The following is a 17811-nucleotide window of genomic DNA, read 5'->3' on the forward strand; positions in this document are numbered from 1 at the left end:
GATGGTAGCAGCTATGACGCAGCAGAGTGCTGCGATGATGCAGCAGCACGAGGCATCTATGCAGCGACAGGCGGCGTCGCTTGAGCAGCAGCAGGCAGTGATGCAGCAGATGGAGGCTGCGAGGGTAGCTGCTGAGGATGCAGCTATGACGCAGCAGAGTGCTGCGATGATGCAGCAGCACGAGGCATCTATGCAGCGACAGGCGGCGTCGCGAGAGCAGCAGCAGGCAGTGATGCAGCAGATGGAGGCTGCGAGGGTAGCTGCTGAGGATGCTCATCGGCAGCATATGGAGGCCCTTCGCCAGATGGAGGAGAGCAGGACGACGACACCTGTGTTTGGTCCTGAGCCACGACATGCGGTCAGGGAGTGGAGCTTGGAGGACTTTTTGAAGCACCACCCAGCAAAGTTTGATGGGAAGACTAGTCCTGACGCCGCAGACCAATGGCTGAAGGACTTGGAGCGCATCTATGACGCCAAGATGTGTCCTGCGGAGGACAGGTTGGCGTTCTCGGTTTATATGCTCACGGGAGAGGCAGAGCATTGGTGGAGCAGCACCAGATCCATCCTAGAGGAGAGGGATGAGCCAGTATCATGGGAGACTTTTAGGGAGAGATTTCTATCCGAGTACTTTCCTGATAGCATCCGTTACGCCAAGGAGGTGGAATTCCTCCAGTTGACCCAGGGAGGGAAGACAGTAGCAGAGTATGCTGAGAGGTTCAAACACCTCAGTCGTTTCTACACACTGCCGCTTGACGAGGAGTGGAGATGCCGTAAGTTTGAGAACGGCCTCAGAGGAGACATCCGCTTGATGGTGGCACCCTTGTCCATCAAGGACTTTGCTGCTCTGGTAGAGAAGGCCAGGGTAATGGAGAAGATGAAGCGCGAGGTGGAAGGCCAGCGCCCACCGTAGTCACAGCCGCCCCAGAGGTTTGGTGGACCATCTGGGTCCAGGCCCAGACAGGAGGAGCGGAGGAGACCGTATGATAGACCACATCATCAGCCTCAGGAGTCTAGGAGTTTTCCTCCGCAGCAGGGTCGAGTTCGGTGTTACTCATGTGGAGGACCCCACCCGAGGTATGCGTGTCCACGTAGGGAGGGTTACCGTCAGTGCAACAACTGTGGCAAGGAAGGCCACTTTGGGAGAGATTGTCCCAACCTTGCTAGGGCAGCGGCACGCCCTCCAGTGCAGGCACCCCAGCAGCATCAGGGGAGGGACAGAGGCAACAGGCCTCAGGCGACGGGCAGAGTGTACGCCATGTCAGGAGCTGAGGCATCAGGCTCAGGTAACTTGGTTATGGGTAGTTGCATGATAGCTGGTTCTTCTTGCTGTGTGTTATATGATTCTGGAGCGACACACTCTTTTGTGTCTTTTGCTTGTGTGGAACGGTTGGGTTTGCTGGTGCGCGAGCTACAGTGTGAGCTTGCGGTGTCTACTCCGACGTCGGGTTTGGTCAGGACGTCGTCCTTGTGTGCTAGGCTTCCAGTGGAGGTAGAGGGGCGCAGGTACAGGGTGAACTTAATCTGCCTACCTCTACAGGAGTTGGAGGTAATCTTAGGGATGGATTGGCTCTCTGCCAATCGCATTCTGATAGATTGTCGAGAGAAGAAGTTGTTGTTTCCCGACTCGGAGGAGCATGAGTTGGTATCCTGCCAGGATGTTATGAGAGAGCTAAAGAACGGTGCGCAGTGCTACATGATCTTCACACATATGGAGGTGGAGAGGGGAGAGACGACGTCTGTGATACCAGTCGTCCAGGACTTTGTGGATGTGTTTCCGGAGGAGGTACCAGGGTTGCCTCCCAGTAGAGAGGTGGAGTTCTCTATTGATCTAGTCCCAGGAACAGGCCCGGTCTCGATGGCCCCATATCGCATGGCTCCGGCAGAGTTGGTAGAGCTCAAGAGACAGATAGAAGACCTGATGGAGAAACAGTTCATACGACCCAGCACTTCACCTTGGGGAGCACCAGTGTTGTTGGTGAAGAAGAAGGACGGGAGTTCACGCCTGTGTGTGGATTACAGGCAGCTGAACAAGATGACGATCAAGAATAAGTATCCGCTCCCGAGGATTGATGACTTGATGGATCAATTACATGGGTCATCAGTGTTCTCGAAGATAGATCTGCGATCAGGGTACCACCAGATTTTGGTAAAGGCCGATGATGTACAGAAGACAGCCTTCAGGTCGAGGTATGGCCACTATGAGTACGTGGTTATGCCGTTTGGTGTGACCAACGCTCCGGCAGTGTTCATGGACTACATGAACAGGATCTTCCGACCTTTCCTAGATAAGTTTGTCGTGGTCTTCATAGATGACATCCTTATCTATTCCAGGACTCAGGAGGAACATACAGAACACCTGAGGTTGGTGCTTGGTGTTTTGAGGGAGAAGCAGTTATATGCCAAGTTGTCCAAGTGTGAGTTCTGGTTGGACGAAGTTCAGTTTTTGGGGCATGTGATATCCGCCCAGGGGATTGCAGTGGATCCGGCAAAGGTAGAGGCAGTGATAAAGTGGGAAAATCCTAAGTCAGCCACAGAGATTAGGAGCTTTGTGGGGTTAGCAGGCTACTATAGGAGATTCATAGAGGGATTCTCCAAGATAGTGGCGCCTCTGACTTTGCTTACCCGGAAGGACCAACCCTTCACCTGGACGGATAAGTGTGAGGAAAGTTTCCAGGAACTAAAGAAGAGACTGACCAGTGCACCGATACTTGTGATTCCGGATGTCGGAAAGCCATTTGAGGTCTACTGTGACGCCTCCCGCCTTGGACTTGGATGTGTTTTGGTGCAGGAGAAGAAGGTTGTGGCATATGCTTCGAGGCAGCTTAAGGTGCATGAGCGTAATTACCCCACTCATGACCTTGAGTTGGCAGCGATAGTATTCGCCTTGAAAATCTGGAGGCATTATCTTTGTGGTGCTCAGTTTCGGGTGTTCAGCGACCACAAGAGTTTAAAGTACTTGTTTGATCAGAAGGAGCTGAATATGAGGCAAAGGAGGTGGATGGAATTCCTGAAGGACTACGACTTCGAGCTTCTATATCATCCGGGGAAGGCAAATGTAGTGGCAGATGCTTTGAGTAGGAAGACGGTACATACAGCACATCTCATGATAAAAGAGGCAGAGCTACTAGAGAAGTTCAGAGATATGAGGATACAGGTGGAGTTGGGGTCCGAGTCCATTAGGTGTAGTACCCTTGCTATATCTAGTGACTTCTTGGGCTCGATCAGAGAGAGACAGTTGTTGGATGCTAGTCTGAACAGAGTTAGAGAACAGCTTGGATCAGATGAGACTAGAGACTTTGCTGTGAGTGATGATGGCATACTGAGGTTTCGAGGCAGAGTATGTATACCAGATGATGCTGAGTTGAGAAAGCTGATCCTTGAGGAAGGACACAAGAGTCGTCTTAGCTTGCATCCTGGCATGACTAAGATGTACCAGGACCTCAAGGAAACTTTCTGGTGGCAGGGAATGAAGAAGGATGTGGCTCAGTTTGTATCCGCTTGTCTGACGTGTCAGAAGGCGAAGGTGGAGCATCAGAGGCCCGGTGGCGTTCTTAAGTCGTTGGAGGTACCGGTGTGGAAATGGGACAGCATCTCCATGGACTTTGTGACTCATCTTCCACGGACTTTCAGGGGACATGACACCATCTGGGTGATAGTGGATCGGTTGACCAAGAGTGCTCACTTTTTGGCGATGAACTTGAGAATGTCTATGGCCAAGCTAGCCCAGTTGTACATTAAGGAGATAGTAAGACTTCATGGAGTGCCCTCGAGCATAGTTTCCGACAGAGACCCGCGGTTCACGTCCCGGTTTTGGCAGACGTTACAGAGTGCTATGGGTAGCAAGCTCACCATGAGTTCAGCGTATCACCCTCAGACCGATGGCCAGTCTGAGAGGACGATCCAGTCGTTAGAGGATTTGTTGAGGACTTGCATATTGGATCATCTGGGGGCTTGGGATGAGGTGTTGCCCTTGATCGAGTTTACCTACAACAGTTTTCATGCGAGCATTGGCATGGCGCCATACGAGGCTCTTTATGGCAGGAGGTGTAGGACTCCTCTTTGTTGGTATCAGGATGGAGAGGCAGTGTTGGTTGGACCGGAGTTGTTAGCACAGACCACCGAGAAGGTGAGGATGGTGAGAGATAGGATGTTGGCTTCGCAGAGTAGGCAGAAGGCTTATGCGGATCGTAGGAGGAGGCCTTTGGAGTTTGCAGCAGGAGACCATGTATTCTTGAGGGTGACCCGAACCACGGGCGTGGGAAGGGCTCTCCGCTCAAGGAAGCTTTCACCCAAATTCCTTGGCCCGTATCAGATCACGAGGAGGATTGGACCAGTGGCTTATGAGATAGCTTTACCCCCGCAGTTGGCGAACCTTCATCCAGTGTTTCATGTGTCACAGCTGAGGAAGTATGTATTCGATCCGGCTCACGTGTTGGAAGCTGAGGATATACAGATCAGGGAAGACCTCACAGTGGAAGTGCCACCCATCGCTCTTGAGGATAGCAAGGTTGAGGAACGTCGTGGAAAGACCGTCAGTCTTGTCAAAGTCATCTGGGATCAGAGGACGGGTGACTCGACTTGGGAGTTAGAGGAGGACATGAGAAAATCACATCCACATCTGTTTACCTGGTAAGTCTTTATTTTCGAGGTCGAAAATTTTCTTGTTGGGGAGAATGTAAGAACCTTTTTTTTTTCTTTTTCCAGCCCTAAAGGTTAATGGGCTGCCCTAAGTGGGCCTAAGGGTTGGCCCAGTGTATATAAGCTCTAGGTCTGCCCTAAACCTAGGGTACCCTACACTTTCAGAGGCACTTTGCCCTTGTCTAGAGCTGCAGCCGCCACCCCTCCGCTAGGGTTTCCGTTCGTCTGTTACGCACTCCACGTAAGTAACTCTAAACCCATTGTACTTACCTCCTAAAGCTTTACATTCGTTTTTCACCGTTTGAATCCGAAAATAATCGTGTCCACCGCTGTTCCGCCACTTCTTAGGTCCATTACTCGAACTACTGTGCTCCAAGGTTCCGCGTCGAAGTTCCGTTGGCTCTTTTCCAGGTACGGGAAGTTAGGGTTCCAGTATTTTAGGTGTTGTCTTGGCTGTTCTTGAGTGAGTTAATGATTTCATGAATGAATCCTTCGTTTTGGTGTGATTAAATGCTTGTTATGCTTGGTTGATTGGATATGCATGACTGTTACAGTGAAGAACAGTGACGAGACCTGTAAATCTCGCCTAGGCGAGATGAAACAGGGAGCTCGCCTAAGTTTTTTGCGCGAAACGTCGCCCGGGCGGCTCGCTCAACTTTTGAGCGAGCAGGCAACTCGCCCAAGCGAGAGGGATCTCGCTTAAGCGAGAGGGATCTCGCTTAAGCGAGATCCCGTGTTGCCATGCCATTGTTTTTTTTGTACTCTCGCCTAGGCGAGAGGGAGACTCGCCTGAGCGAGCACGTCTCGCCTGAGCGAGACCCCTCAGCCTGAGCGAGGTGCTGGGCGAGACGGTGCTATGTTTTGGATGTTTGATGGTTCCCGAGTGATCTATTTTGGTTGAGTATGATTGTATGATGAGTGATACGTATATAATGGAGCATGAGGTATGTTTGGCATGATGCATGAATTGCGTATGACGGGTTGGGTATGATATTGGCATGTGAAATGAATGAATGGGTTGGAACTAAAGGAATACGTGATTAATATGAGATGAGACCCCAGACTCATTGGGGTGGTGATGATCAGAGGTATGGATTTGAGATGTGATTGATATGAGGATTAAACTTCAAGGGTTGATATGGAATTGTAAAATATAACTTAATATTCTCTTAATTACTGATTTATGAACGTTGGTCCGTGTCAGCGTGTAATTCCTTGGGGTCTCTAGGTGAGACCTCCGGGGTCGCGCTTCAGTGGTCGGGACGTAATTCCATGGCCCCTGCTAGTGGGTGTTCATGGTGGTGCCCCATCTGTATAACTAGGTAAGGATTCAAGGTAAGGTTGCATCCTGACACTCCGAGGAGCCAGTTAGTCTCACTTAGAGCGGACTGACTCTTGTGGTGGGAGTAGCAGGAGGCCTGAAACTCACTAAGGGCTAACCTTGTGGTGGGAGAGATTTGATTCATTGCAACACTGGTAATACATGGCTCAGGATCGAGCAGCTCAGGTTTGAGCAGGGGTACCCACACAAGTGCAAGCATCCGCTGAATCCGACCAAGTTATACGTATCCGGATGAGTCGAGTCGAGTCGTAGTGTATTGAATGAAGAGTCTTAACATGTTTGGCTGCTATGTGGATGAGATGATGAATATATATATTGGATTGCACGTGGAATATGTTGTTTGGCCCTAGCTTACCCGTTTTGTTGCATGGTTGTGATTGTATGTGGCTGTTCTTTCTTGCGATGATCATCAACTTGGTTGATGGGAGCAGATGGGCGAGGCTCTCGTGGTCAGCAAGGGAACGATGATCCAGCAGCTTAGCCACCTGGGCTCGAACTCGCGCTTCTTTCCTTCATGTTTTCTTTAGGGCTATGGCCCCTGTATTTCATCGTTACTGGATTGTAATCTCTTAGTTAAACAGTTGTTCTACCTTTATCGGCATCGTGGTGTGCCTAGTTTTGTAGGGGCGATATTAAGGACCCCAGGACTGCGCTGTTATGCTATTATCACGTGACGTTTCCTTTAATTTTACGTATTAAATTAAATGGGACGTTACAAGTGTTCTCAGCTGAATAACATAATAGTTAAATATTAATTTTGAATAATGTATATGGGATTTATTTTAATATGATAAATAATTATTTAATACAATAAGTAGATTATCATATTTTGATTTTAATAAAATAAAGAAAATATAATATTAGTATAAAATTTTAATTTCCTTAATTTTGTCCGAATTTTGTTGATATTTAAGGTAATTGAATTTGCATTTAACCTTAAGTAGTTGTCACATATATTAATTAAATGTAAGTGAACGGTAATATACAAGTAACCTCAAAGTTTGGATAGAGTATTTTAACGAAGCAATTTATTTGTTTGAAGAATTTAGATTTTTTTGTGATAAAATGTTTTGTTTGGATAGAGAAATTAAAAAAACATTTCAAATGCAAGCATTTTTTTGAAGGATTTCAATTAGTTAAATTAGTTGAAATTCAAATACCCTCAAAATAGGTGGAATTTGAAATTCTTCTCACTCAACCTCACATTCTAGACAATCCGGACGTGCCCGACGACCTGGACGGGCCTGACGACCTAGACGGGCCAGACAACCCGAACGAGCCCGACGACCTAGATGGGTCCGATGACCCGGACGGGCCTGACGACCTAGACGAAGCAGACAATCTGGACAAGCCTAACGACCTGAACGGGCCCGATGACCCAAACAAGCCTGATGACCCAAACGAGCCCGACGATCCGGACGAGCCCTTCCAATTCATTGGGCCCGTACACCCAGACGGGCCCGAAGACCCGGACGAGTCCGACGACTAGGATGGGCCCGAGGACCCGGACGGGCCCGACGACTTGGATATGTTCGACGACCAGGACAGGCCCGATGACCCGGACGGGCCCGACGATCCAAACAGGCCTGACGACTCGTACGAGCCAGACTATTCGGAGGGGCCCGACGATCCAGACGGACCCGACGGTTTGAAAGGGCTCGTACGAGTTTTCGGGCCCGTCTAAGTCGTCGGGCCTGTCCGGATCATCGGACGTGTCTAAGTCATTGGACCCATCCGAGTCGTCGGACCCGTACAGGTCCTCGGGCCCATCCTAGTCGTAGGACCCGTTCGGGTCTTCGGGCTCGTCTGGGTGTACAGGCCCGTCTGGGTCGTCGAACCCATCCGGGTGTTCGGACCCGTCGGGGTATTCGGTCCCATCCAGATTTTCGGGCTCGTTCAGCTCGTCGGGCCCGTCCAGTTGGGTCTGCCCGACCCATATGGGTTGTCAAGCATGTTTCCAAATTTATCATGAACTCAAAACATAATTAAGCGTAAAACAAATATTGTTAAAATTAAATTTTATCTCACAATAAATTCAAATTTTTTTCCAAAAAATAAATTGAAATGTAAGGTATTTTAATTTCTTTATCCAAACAAGTTATTTAAAAAATGAATGGAATTTAATTAAAAGCAATTCAAATACAAAGCATTTCAATTTCTAAGCATTGTTGAAATGCTCCATCCAAACACAAGGTAAGAGTGTGTTTGGATAGAGTATTTTAATGAAGCAATTCATTTTTTTTGGAGAATTTACATTTCTTTGTAATGAAATGCTTTGTTTGGATAGAAAAATTAAAAAGCATTTCAAATGCAAGCATTTTTTTAAAGGATTTCAATTAGCTAAATTAGTAGAAATTCAAATATCCTCAAAATAAGTGGAATTCGAAATTCTTCTCATTCAACCTCACATTTTAGACGATCCGGTCGGGCACGACGACTCGAACGTACCCGACGACCTAGACGAGCCCGATGACCCAAACGTGCCCGACGACCTGAACGGGCCCGACGACTCGGACGAGCCTGACGACCGGGACGGGCCCGACGACCGGGACGAGCCTGACCTAGATGGGCCAGACGAGCCCGACGACCTGGACGTACCCGACGACCCAAACGAGCCTGATGACCCAAACTAGCCCTTCCAAATCATTGAGCCCGACAACCCGGACAAGCCCGACGACCCAAACGTGCCCGATGACCTAGACAGGTTTGACGACCCAAACGGGCCCGACGATCTAGATGGGCCCGATGACCCAGACGGGCCTGACCTAGACGGGCTATACAACCTGGACGAGCCCGACGAACTGGACAGACCCGACGAACCAAACGAGCCTGACGACCCAAACTAGTCCTTCCAAATCATTGAGCCCGACAACCCGGACGAGCTCGACGACTCGGACGTGCCCGACGACCCGGAAGTCCGAGACAACGCGGATAGGCCTGACGACCCGAACGAGCCTGACGACCTGGGCAGGAACGATGACCCAGACGAGCCCAATGACCCGAACGGTCCCGACGATCCAAATGGGCCCGACGACTCGTACGGGCAAGACTATCCGGTCAGTCCTGATGACCCGAACGGACCTGGCGGTTTGAAGGGGCCCGTACGAGTTGTTAGGCACGTTCGAGTCTCGGGCCCGTCTAGGTCGTCGGGCATGTCCGGGTCGTCGGACGTGTCCAAGTCATTGGGCCTATCCGAGTTGTCGGGCCCGTCCGGGTCCTCGGGCCCATCCTAGTCGTCGGACACGTCCAGGTCTTCGGGCCCGTCTAGGTGTACGGGCCCGTCCGGGTCGTCGAACTCGTTTGGGTATTCGGCCCCGTCCGGATTGTCGGGCTCGTCCAGCTCATCGATCCTGTCCATGTCTTTGGGCTCATCCAGGTCATCGGGCCCGTCTTGATCGTCGAGCCTGATCAGGTTGTCGAACCCGTCTGGAGCATTGGGCCAATGACCTAGATGGGTTGGACCCGGCCATATTGACGAACTTGACGGCACAATCGTGCAGTATGGGCCGTCAGGCCTCTAGATCATCGGGCCACCAAGCCTGTCTGGGCTTCCCAGTCGGTCCAGCTCGGGTGGGTCGTCGGGTCTAACCAATCTGGTTGCGTAGTTGGGTCTGCCCGACCCATCTGGGTTGTCGAGCATGTTTCCAGATTTATCATGAACTCAAAACATAATTAAGCGTAAAATAAATATTATTAAAATTAAATTTTATCTCACAATAAATTCAAATTTTTTTTTCCAAACAAGAAATTGAAATTTAAGGTATTTTAATTTCTTTATCCAAACAAGTTATTTAAAAAATGAATGAAATTTAATTACAAGCAATTCAAATACAAAGCATTTCAATTTCTAAGCATTGTTGAAATGCTCCATCCAAACACAAAGTAAGAATATTAAATTTACAAAGCAAAAAGCAAATGGTACAACCTTAAAGAAACTCTTTAGAATTTAAAATTTACAAAGCAAAAATTAAACGGTAAAAAGTTCTACTTGGATGAAGAATTTCAACAATGCCGAGAAATTGAAATGCATTGTATTTGAATTGCTTGCAATTAAATTTTCTTCATTTTCTAAATAACTTGTTTGGATAAAGAAATTAAAATACCTTACCTTTCTATTTCTTGTTTGGATAAAATAATTGAATTTCTTGTGAGATAAAATTTCATTTTAAAAATATTTATTTTAGGCTTATGTTTTGAGTTCATAATAAATTTGGAAAGGGGCTCGACGACCCAGATGGATCGGGCCGACCCAACGACTCAACCAGGCTGGAAAATCCAAACGGTCTAGGTTGGGTTAGCTCGATGATCTAGACAAGCATGATCAGCCTGACGACCCATACGGGCCGATCATGCCCGTTAAGTTCGTCAACCCAACCCGTTTAGGTCATTGGACGGCTTGGATCCACTAGATCGTGGGGCCCGCTTGACCCATATGGGTTGTTGGGCCTATTTGTGTCATTGGGCACACCTGGCAAGTCTGTGTCATTGGGCCGACTCGACCTAGCAAGGTCGTTGGGCTGATTGGTATCGCCCGGGTTGTCTGGGCCCGTCTAGGTTGTTGGGTCGGTCAGGTCCAATTAGGTCATCGGGTCGATCATGCTTGTCAAGTCAACGGATCGGTCGGATCGTTGGACCTGTCCGACACGTAGAGTCGTCAGGCCTGCTCGATACCTTAGGTTGTCAGGCCTGCTCGATACCTTAGGTCATCTGGCCCACCAAACCCGTTTAGATCCCCGAGCTTGCTCGTCATGGTTTGGCCATCGGACCTGCTGACATGTTTAAGTTGTCAAGCCCGCCCTACCCATATGTGTCATTAGGTCATCCCGGTCTGTCTGGGTCGTCAAGCTTGCTATACCCGTTTGTGTTGTCAGGTCGGTCTGACCCGTCTAGAGTGTCTAGCCAACCCAGCCTGTCATGGTTGTCAAGTTGGCCGAGTCCATTTGGGATTGAGTCCAGAGTGTAAGGTTGAGTGAAAAAATTTTCAAATTCCACCTTGTTTAAATTCCTTCTAATTTAGCTAATTGAAATACTTAAAAAAAATACATACATTTTAAATATTTTTTAATTTCTCTATCCAAATAAAAAATTTCATTACAAATAATTTCAAATTCTCCAAATAAATAAATTACTCTCTTGAATTACCTCATCCAAACAGAGCACAAAGAAACACTTTAGAATTTAAAGTTTACAAAGCAAAAAGTAAACGGTTTAAAAGCTCCAGTTGCATATTAATATTATTTTTTCCTTTACTAAACACTTGAAACAACTAGTAAAAATCAAATATGTTGAATTACCTTAAACAAAAGTGAAGTTCAAATAAAATCAATAGAATTAAAGTTTTTTTTATTAAGATTGTGTTTTTTTCCTTTTTATTATATAAAAACGAAATATGACAGTACTTATTCTAATAAACCAATTATTTCACCCAACTCCTATATGATGTAACTTACATAGGAGATCCATCCTTATACCAAGTTTTTCTTAATATGATTCACACAATATTAAAAAATTAGAAAAGACTTCAACATACTAGATAACATCTAGTCTAAGCTTAATATTATTGATATAAACATAGAATACAGATATAATATCTGTTAACATACATCCACAAATCATCATCATTATCATCATTATTATTATATATTAATTATTATTGATGAAGTACACAGAAGATCAGAAGCACTCTTGCTCCATCTCCTCTGGTTTTTACTCATATTGGCAATCCAGCAAGAAAGCGTTTGTAAAAGTCCAATGCCTCTCGTGGTTTATATTCCGGAACAGTATGCCCAGATCCCTGCACCAAAAGTAACCAAACATTATAAACACTAACTAAATCAACATCAAAATTATTACATAGTTTAAGGTATATAGTTAAAAATGTCACATGACATCATCTCTCTTCATCACTACCATATGTTATGTATATACAAACCTTTATGGTCAGAAAAGTAAGGTTTTTGTCATATCCTTGAGTGTACCTGCAACCAATCAAGATAAGCCATTAGAAGTTTGATCTTTTGCACTTTTTTGATTAAATATGTTCTTTTATTCTTGTATTTTTGAAAGGATAAATGTTGCTTGTTTCAAAAAGGTTCTTTCTTCCATTTAACTCCAAATATTTTAAGATTTATCAGGTAGGGATAAGACAACAGAGAAATGGAACAAGGAAATACCCAGCAACTTGACCATTGGAAGACCATGGCCTCCATTCATCAACAATCTTGTATCCAATAGATCTTGTCCATGCCTCACTCCCCGTATACGGAACACACATATCATGATCACCACTGCAAGAAACATGAAACTCTTAAGTTTTCTACAAATTAACACCATGAAGCATTTACCAAAGATAGCAGCAACAATAAGTAGAAATGCCATGAACTGTGACCAGAAAAGTTTATCAAATTAAGAAAGTCGATACTAGCAATGTCATTCATATTCAAATAAAGTAAATGGTGATTCAACAATACTCTGCAGTGGCTATGCTAAAACAAGTTCACATATGTATTTTCCTTTTCAGTAGTCAACATTGGCAGAAAACAACAGGGACTATTGCATTGATGGAAAAATAATGTCATCCCAAACTAAAGGAAAAGCTGAGAAGGTGTCCAAATTTTCTTTCATAAGATCAACTGGAACAATGAATTGCCTAAATCTATAGCAATGGAATATTCTCAGTTACCAACAATATAAAAAATGATATCTGGAAATTTACCTGAATATAAGTGCTCTATAACCTTTGGAAGTTAAGTACTTGTGATAGTCGATCATGCTCCCAGCATCATGATCAAAGAAAATTCTGTCTGTGCATATTTCCCAACTACTGACGACAGTTTTCTGTTTCATCAGAAAGATCACAATTTAGTGTTTTCATATCCAAAGCAACAGGATTCTTACTAGAAACCTCACCTGTGCAACATGAATTGCTGTCCTGACTTCTTCATTGTTCAACCATGCGTTTGCAACCTCATCATCCTAAAGATAATATTACATCTTGTTACTAGCTAAACATTCAATGAATAGGTGATACAGTAAAATTGATGCCAATTATAACATGTTTTATAGAACCACAGGAACATTTTGACCAAAGCAGATATGATAGATAAAAGACAGTTTGACAATAATATATTTTCCCTTCAATTGGGAAATATTTTTCACAAGCTTGTACTCTACTTCTAAACCAAATTACAACAAATGACAAGGAAGAAACAAATTGTTGTCAGAAATTGGTAGCTTTGATTTTTAGTAGGGAATGAATAATAACATTAAGAGTAAAAGCCCTCAATAGTATAGACTTTTAGAAGCTAAAGCTTAGTTTTCTGTTGACTCCATTATGTGCCAATGGAATCTGGCTTATCTTTATTTGTTAGAAATCTTTCCAGTGTCCACTATTTCTATCTGAATTGAGAAGCAAGCATTACTTCAAATATATAAGCTTTAGAACGATATAGATGACACATTTAAGAGTGTGTTTAATGTTAGCATTGAAGCTTCTCTAACTAACTTGAGCCATTCTCTTCTTCAGGACTATTTTCATCAATTTCTAATTCAGAAATCACCACTTTCTGTTGTAATTGTAAAGATGAAAGAATTACAAGTTCTATTTTGCTTTTGGCAGTAAGGAATCAACAGTTCTGAGGTGTATACAAGTAGCCATGAACTTCATGAAATAATCAAGCAATTAAAACAAATTGGTAGTTGGTAAGTAGAGGTTGAATGTCAAAAATAGATTATCAGATTGTGGTGATGGAACCTACCGTGCATGGTGGAGAAAGTTGTAAACTCGTCAGCTGTGGCCAAGTTGGTACAATTCCAGCTCTCACAGGTGCTCTTAGGGGCCAGGCACGACCGAACATTCTTTTCCTTACTGGGAAAGGTTTTTCAGTCTCGCCCAACTTCCGGAAGCTAGATGGCAACCTAATATAGGATTCTGTAATCTTCACTGCCTCTGAGGCGTGATAACATGGTTCCAGGATGTTGTAAATGTTTATCCCATCAACCAACTACAACAGCAAGAATCATCAATGTGTTCCAAATTCAATTAGCTTATTTCATGCCAGTAATTTATACATTGTTAAATCACCTCATCAACTTTAGCAAGCTTGCCAGAACAAATTTCACTGGTTGGATTATAAAAATTCCCATTGCACTCTCTGTTCACCTCCTGCAGCAAGCACCACTGATTAAATGAAACATATGTAGATGACAGAAAAGCATAGCAAGCTTTCAAACAGAAAACAGACTCGTTAAAACCAAAAGATAAAGTTCCAAACTGGTGCCTTAAATAGTGCATTTTGCTTTTATATCCAAAAATGTAAAAAAATTTCCTTAATTGAAATCAACAACAACCTAAACTAGCCTTAGTTGGAGCTTCTTTTTGTCTGCATTCATTGCAGTCTCCAGCACCTTCGTTGTGCTGGGTGTGACTAAGTGTGTTAGTCCGACATGGTCAAATTTACATATTTTATAAAACAAGACAAGCAATTGATATAATGGTGTGTTAATTGTTCATCTGTCACATAATGAGGGGCTAATTTTCACCTTAAACAGGTCATCTGAGATAAGTCCCATCCCATGTACAAATGGAACAAGAGCATTGCCATCAAATTCTTCATCTGTCACACCATTTCCAACCATGTAACCCTGTTCACAATGACCATGAGATTGCATCCACAGGTTTGAAGACATAAATTTAGTAATCAAAGATAAAGACCTTGAGATTTAGTATGGGCTCCACACCAGCCTCAATTCCTGTGAAAGATCAAGAAACTGCATCTTATTTCTGATTCCATCATTCAAAACTTTAACAACAAAACTTACTACTACTACCTTTCACAACTTCAGCCGTAAGAGTAGGCACATACACTCCTGCATAGGACTCTCCAGCAATGAAGAACGGGTTGGTAAGGAACTCAGGGTATAGTTCAAACCACTGATTTTTTTTTCAAAAACATAAAGAAGGAATATGTAAGAGCATTGTAACGAACACAAACTTCTTGGTTCAAATAATTACTCAGTATCTCACAGTTGTTTCCTTAATTACCTTAAGAAGAAACTCATGTGAATCAGAGGCAGTCTGTGTGTCTCCAGTTATGTAATCAGTTTCATTCTTTGAGTATGACCACCCCACACCAGCAGGAGAATCCAAATATATAATATTGGAAACCTATAATACAAACCAGAATCACATACAAATTGATCACAAGAAAACACAACCACTGAGTCATTGATGAATTACAGAGACACTGAACCCAAAACAGAACTATAACACAATAAACCATCATTCTTCTCCATCTAAATTCCACACACTGTTCATAAAGCACAGACCTTTGACCAGCTGTATGGATTGAGATGTAGTGTGGGAAGACCCCCTTTTGTCTTCGCTGCCTCAAAATTAAAAGGACCTGAAACACATAATCAATTGTCACATCACATGATCCATAAAGTAAACCTAGGAACAACAAATAACAATACCGGAACCATATTTTCAGCTGAATGCCTCTTAGAACAGCCATCAAATCTACTTAGAAGAAAGTGCATTGAGTAAAAGCTAATCATTAAAAAAGGTTTTTTCTTGTTTTGCATAAGCATATCTCTTCAGAGACATGCTATATGCCATTCAAGACCATTATTCATCACATTGTCAGGGATTAGCCTCACACTTAGGACCAACTACAACTGGTGTGAAGAAAACACTACGGTGTGAGCAATTGTAAACCATTTCTAGGTCACAATTCCTAAACTCTGTCAAAAGAAAAAAAAGGACAGTGTAGAAAGTGAACAATTAATTACCATGCTCATACACGAATCCATCAAAGCTAGAGCAGCCAGGTCCCCCATTAAGCCACAGAACCACAGGGTCCACAGAAGGGTCACCCTGTGATTCAATAAAATAGTAAAACAAGTTCTTCGAACGACTCTCACCCACTGTCACATACCTTCAACAACCAAAAAACTTGAAAGGGTCAACGCTGATTTCTCAAAGGGTCAACATTTCAGAAAACAAAAAGACAAATTGTTTAGAGAAAAACACGGCACTCCTCTCTCCTCTCACCCAGCATAGTGCTTGGAAGGTAGAGTCCCACTGAAGCCAGGAACCTGTGCCACAATGGCACTTTCTGGTGCTGATTGTGTTGGCACAAAGCACAGGAAAATATGAAGTAAGACCAAACACAAACACATACTACAACAAGACTTGACCATGGTGCTGTAAGTCAAATAAGAGAGACAAGGAAAGTAAAAATATAATCTTTATCAACTATCACAAGCACCATAGTTTGTGACTCAATTTATAGAAGAGTGATGTATGATTATGAAGCAGTGATAGGTCCATGATATTTTTTTTTTTATTGCAAGTTGCAAAACGTGTGTACTTTAGTTACCTTAGAAGCCAAGAGAGTAGTTACTGATATAATGAGTAGGAGAGAGAAAAGAGAATGACCCAATAGGCGCACATGCTTAACTGAACTATGAAGATAAGGAAAGTGGCTTTCTAAGAATGGTTGATGTTGGAAAAGGTTTAAGGTTCTTAAACATGGTGAAGAGATTGTTAGGGTTACAGGGCTGTGCAGTTGAAGGTTCCATGAAGGCCCAATAGTAGAGAGAAACCTATCAAGATAAAGGATTTGGTTTGATGCAGAAATTGCTTTCTTTATTAAGCATTGATCAATGGAAAGGAAAAAAAAAAAAAAAGCTATTTTACACTATTATTCACAAATAACAATTCTCATTTGCGACTTATTTTCTTAATAAAATATTATATTATAATAAAATATTAATTTATTTAAGTATCAAATAAGAGTATTCATTCTTATTTGTGAGATTAATTAATAAAGGTCAAGTGAGTGTTCAAGGTGTGAGAATTTAAATTTAAATTTTGTTTATCTCAAAAATATTTAAAAAGGTTGTGACTATCTTTATTTAATGGGAATAAGAAGTTAAGGGGCATTCATTTGCAAAATCATAACAAACACCTCATATTTAGTGTGTTTCAAAGTAAAAAATTAAATAAAAGATGTACTAAAAATAACACAAAAAGAACATTCAATATGCATGATTTGAAAAACTATGTACATTAACAAAACCTATGAAAATGAAAGAAACATGATCCATCAACTACATGGATGAATCACTCAAATAATATAGTTTAAGTAAAACTAAAAACACATAAAGAGTGTTTCTGTACCACATTTTAAATTTGGTAAAATTGCATAATTTCGTAGCATAAAAGAATTATGAAGCAGATAAATCAACACCAAATTTATATTTTACCATAAATATATTACTTTTCTTTTCAAGTTTGCCTAATTAAAATACATTACTTGTGACGTCCCATTTTAATAGATTAATCTACCAAATAAAATATCACGCAGTTATAATAACGAGAAGCATTCAGATGAACATAATGTAGAAATGGTAACTGTTACAGTCATCCATAGGAGTACTTAGGGAGAATTTAGGCATACATCCATGCCATAAACAAAACACAATTCTAAAGGTTCAACAGTCTTGCAAAAAGGGTTGCCCTCCAGGCAACTAATACTACAAAGGCCTCATGGCCATTAAACTGATCCTAAGACATTCATACAGGGGATCTAGGCCGCACCGCTGCTTCTCTCTGATCCATCCCGAACATTCCTTCCATCTGCTCCCACCGAAGGTGATCATCGCAAAAGAGAAGGACACAAGACATAACATACACAGAAAGCAAGGGTAAGCTAGTGTATCATGAAACTTACAGTGTAAAAGATCAAGTACATAAACATCTACCGGCATACAGCACAGAGACACATCAATCATATTATGACGGACAAGCAAGACACTATGACTCA

General features: G+C 43.2%; 2 protein-coding genes across 3 annotated transcripts; one reads left to right on the top strand and one right to left on the bottom strand.

Annotated features, from left to right (window-relative positions):
- The first annotated feature begins 286 nt into the window (after positions 1–286).
- LOC146882009 (uncharacterized) lies at positions 287–2826 on the top strand. The gene is made up of 3 exons (XM_085668145.1): positions 287–906; positions 952–2013; positions 2784–2826. Exons 1-3 carry the CDS (start codon positions 287–289, stop codon positions 2824–2826), a joined length of 1725 nt encoding a protein of 574 aa, XP_085524271.1.
- Positions 2827–11507: 8681 nt separating this feature from the next.
- On the bottom strand, positions 11508–16529 carry LOC114165784 (serine carboxypeptidase-like 20). Of its 2 annotated transcripts, XM_028050367.2 has the most exons (15): positions 16363–16529; positions 16035–16187; positions 15773–15918; positions 15308–15384; positions 15024–15146; positions 14810–14912; positions 14694–14731; positions 14522–14623; positions 14064–14144; positions 13738–13983; positions 12890–12955; positions 12696–12817; positions 12154–12267; positions 11913–11958; positions 11508–11774 (listed from the first exon to the last, which is right to left on the bottom strand). In XM_028050367.2, exons 2-15 carry the CDS (start codon positions 16181–16183, stop codon positions 11691–11693), a joined length of 1497 nt encoding a protein of 498 aa, XP_027906168.2. In that variant the 5' UTR covers positions 16184–16187; positions 16363–16529; the 3' UTR covers positions 11508–11690. The 2 variants fall into 2 exon arrangements, with proteins under 2 accessions (XP_027906168.2, XP_027906167.2); XM_028050366.2 differs by lacking the exon at positions 16363–16529 and having other exon boundaries at positions 16035–16279.
- Positions 16530–17811: the final 1282 nt, after the last annotated feature.

This window comes from Vigna unguiculata, chromosome 10 (assembly GCF_037176805.1).
Source record: "Vigna unguiculata cultivar grain cowpea cultivar isolate G323 ecotype 2 chromosome 10, ASM3717680v1, whole genome shotgun sequence".
In the NCBI taxonomy this organism is placed as follows: domain Eukaryota; kingdom Viridiplantae; phylum Streptophyta; class Magnoliopsida; order Fabales; family Fabaceae; genus Vigna; species Vigna unguiculata.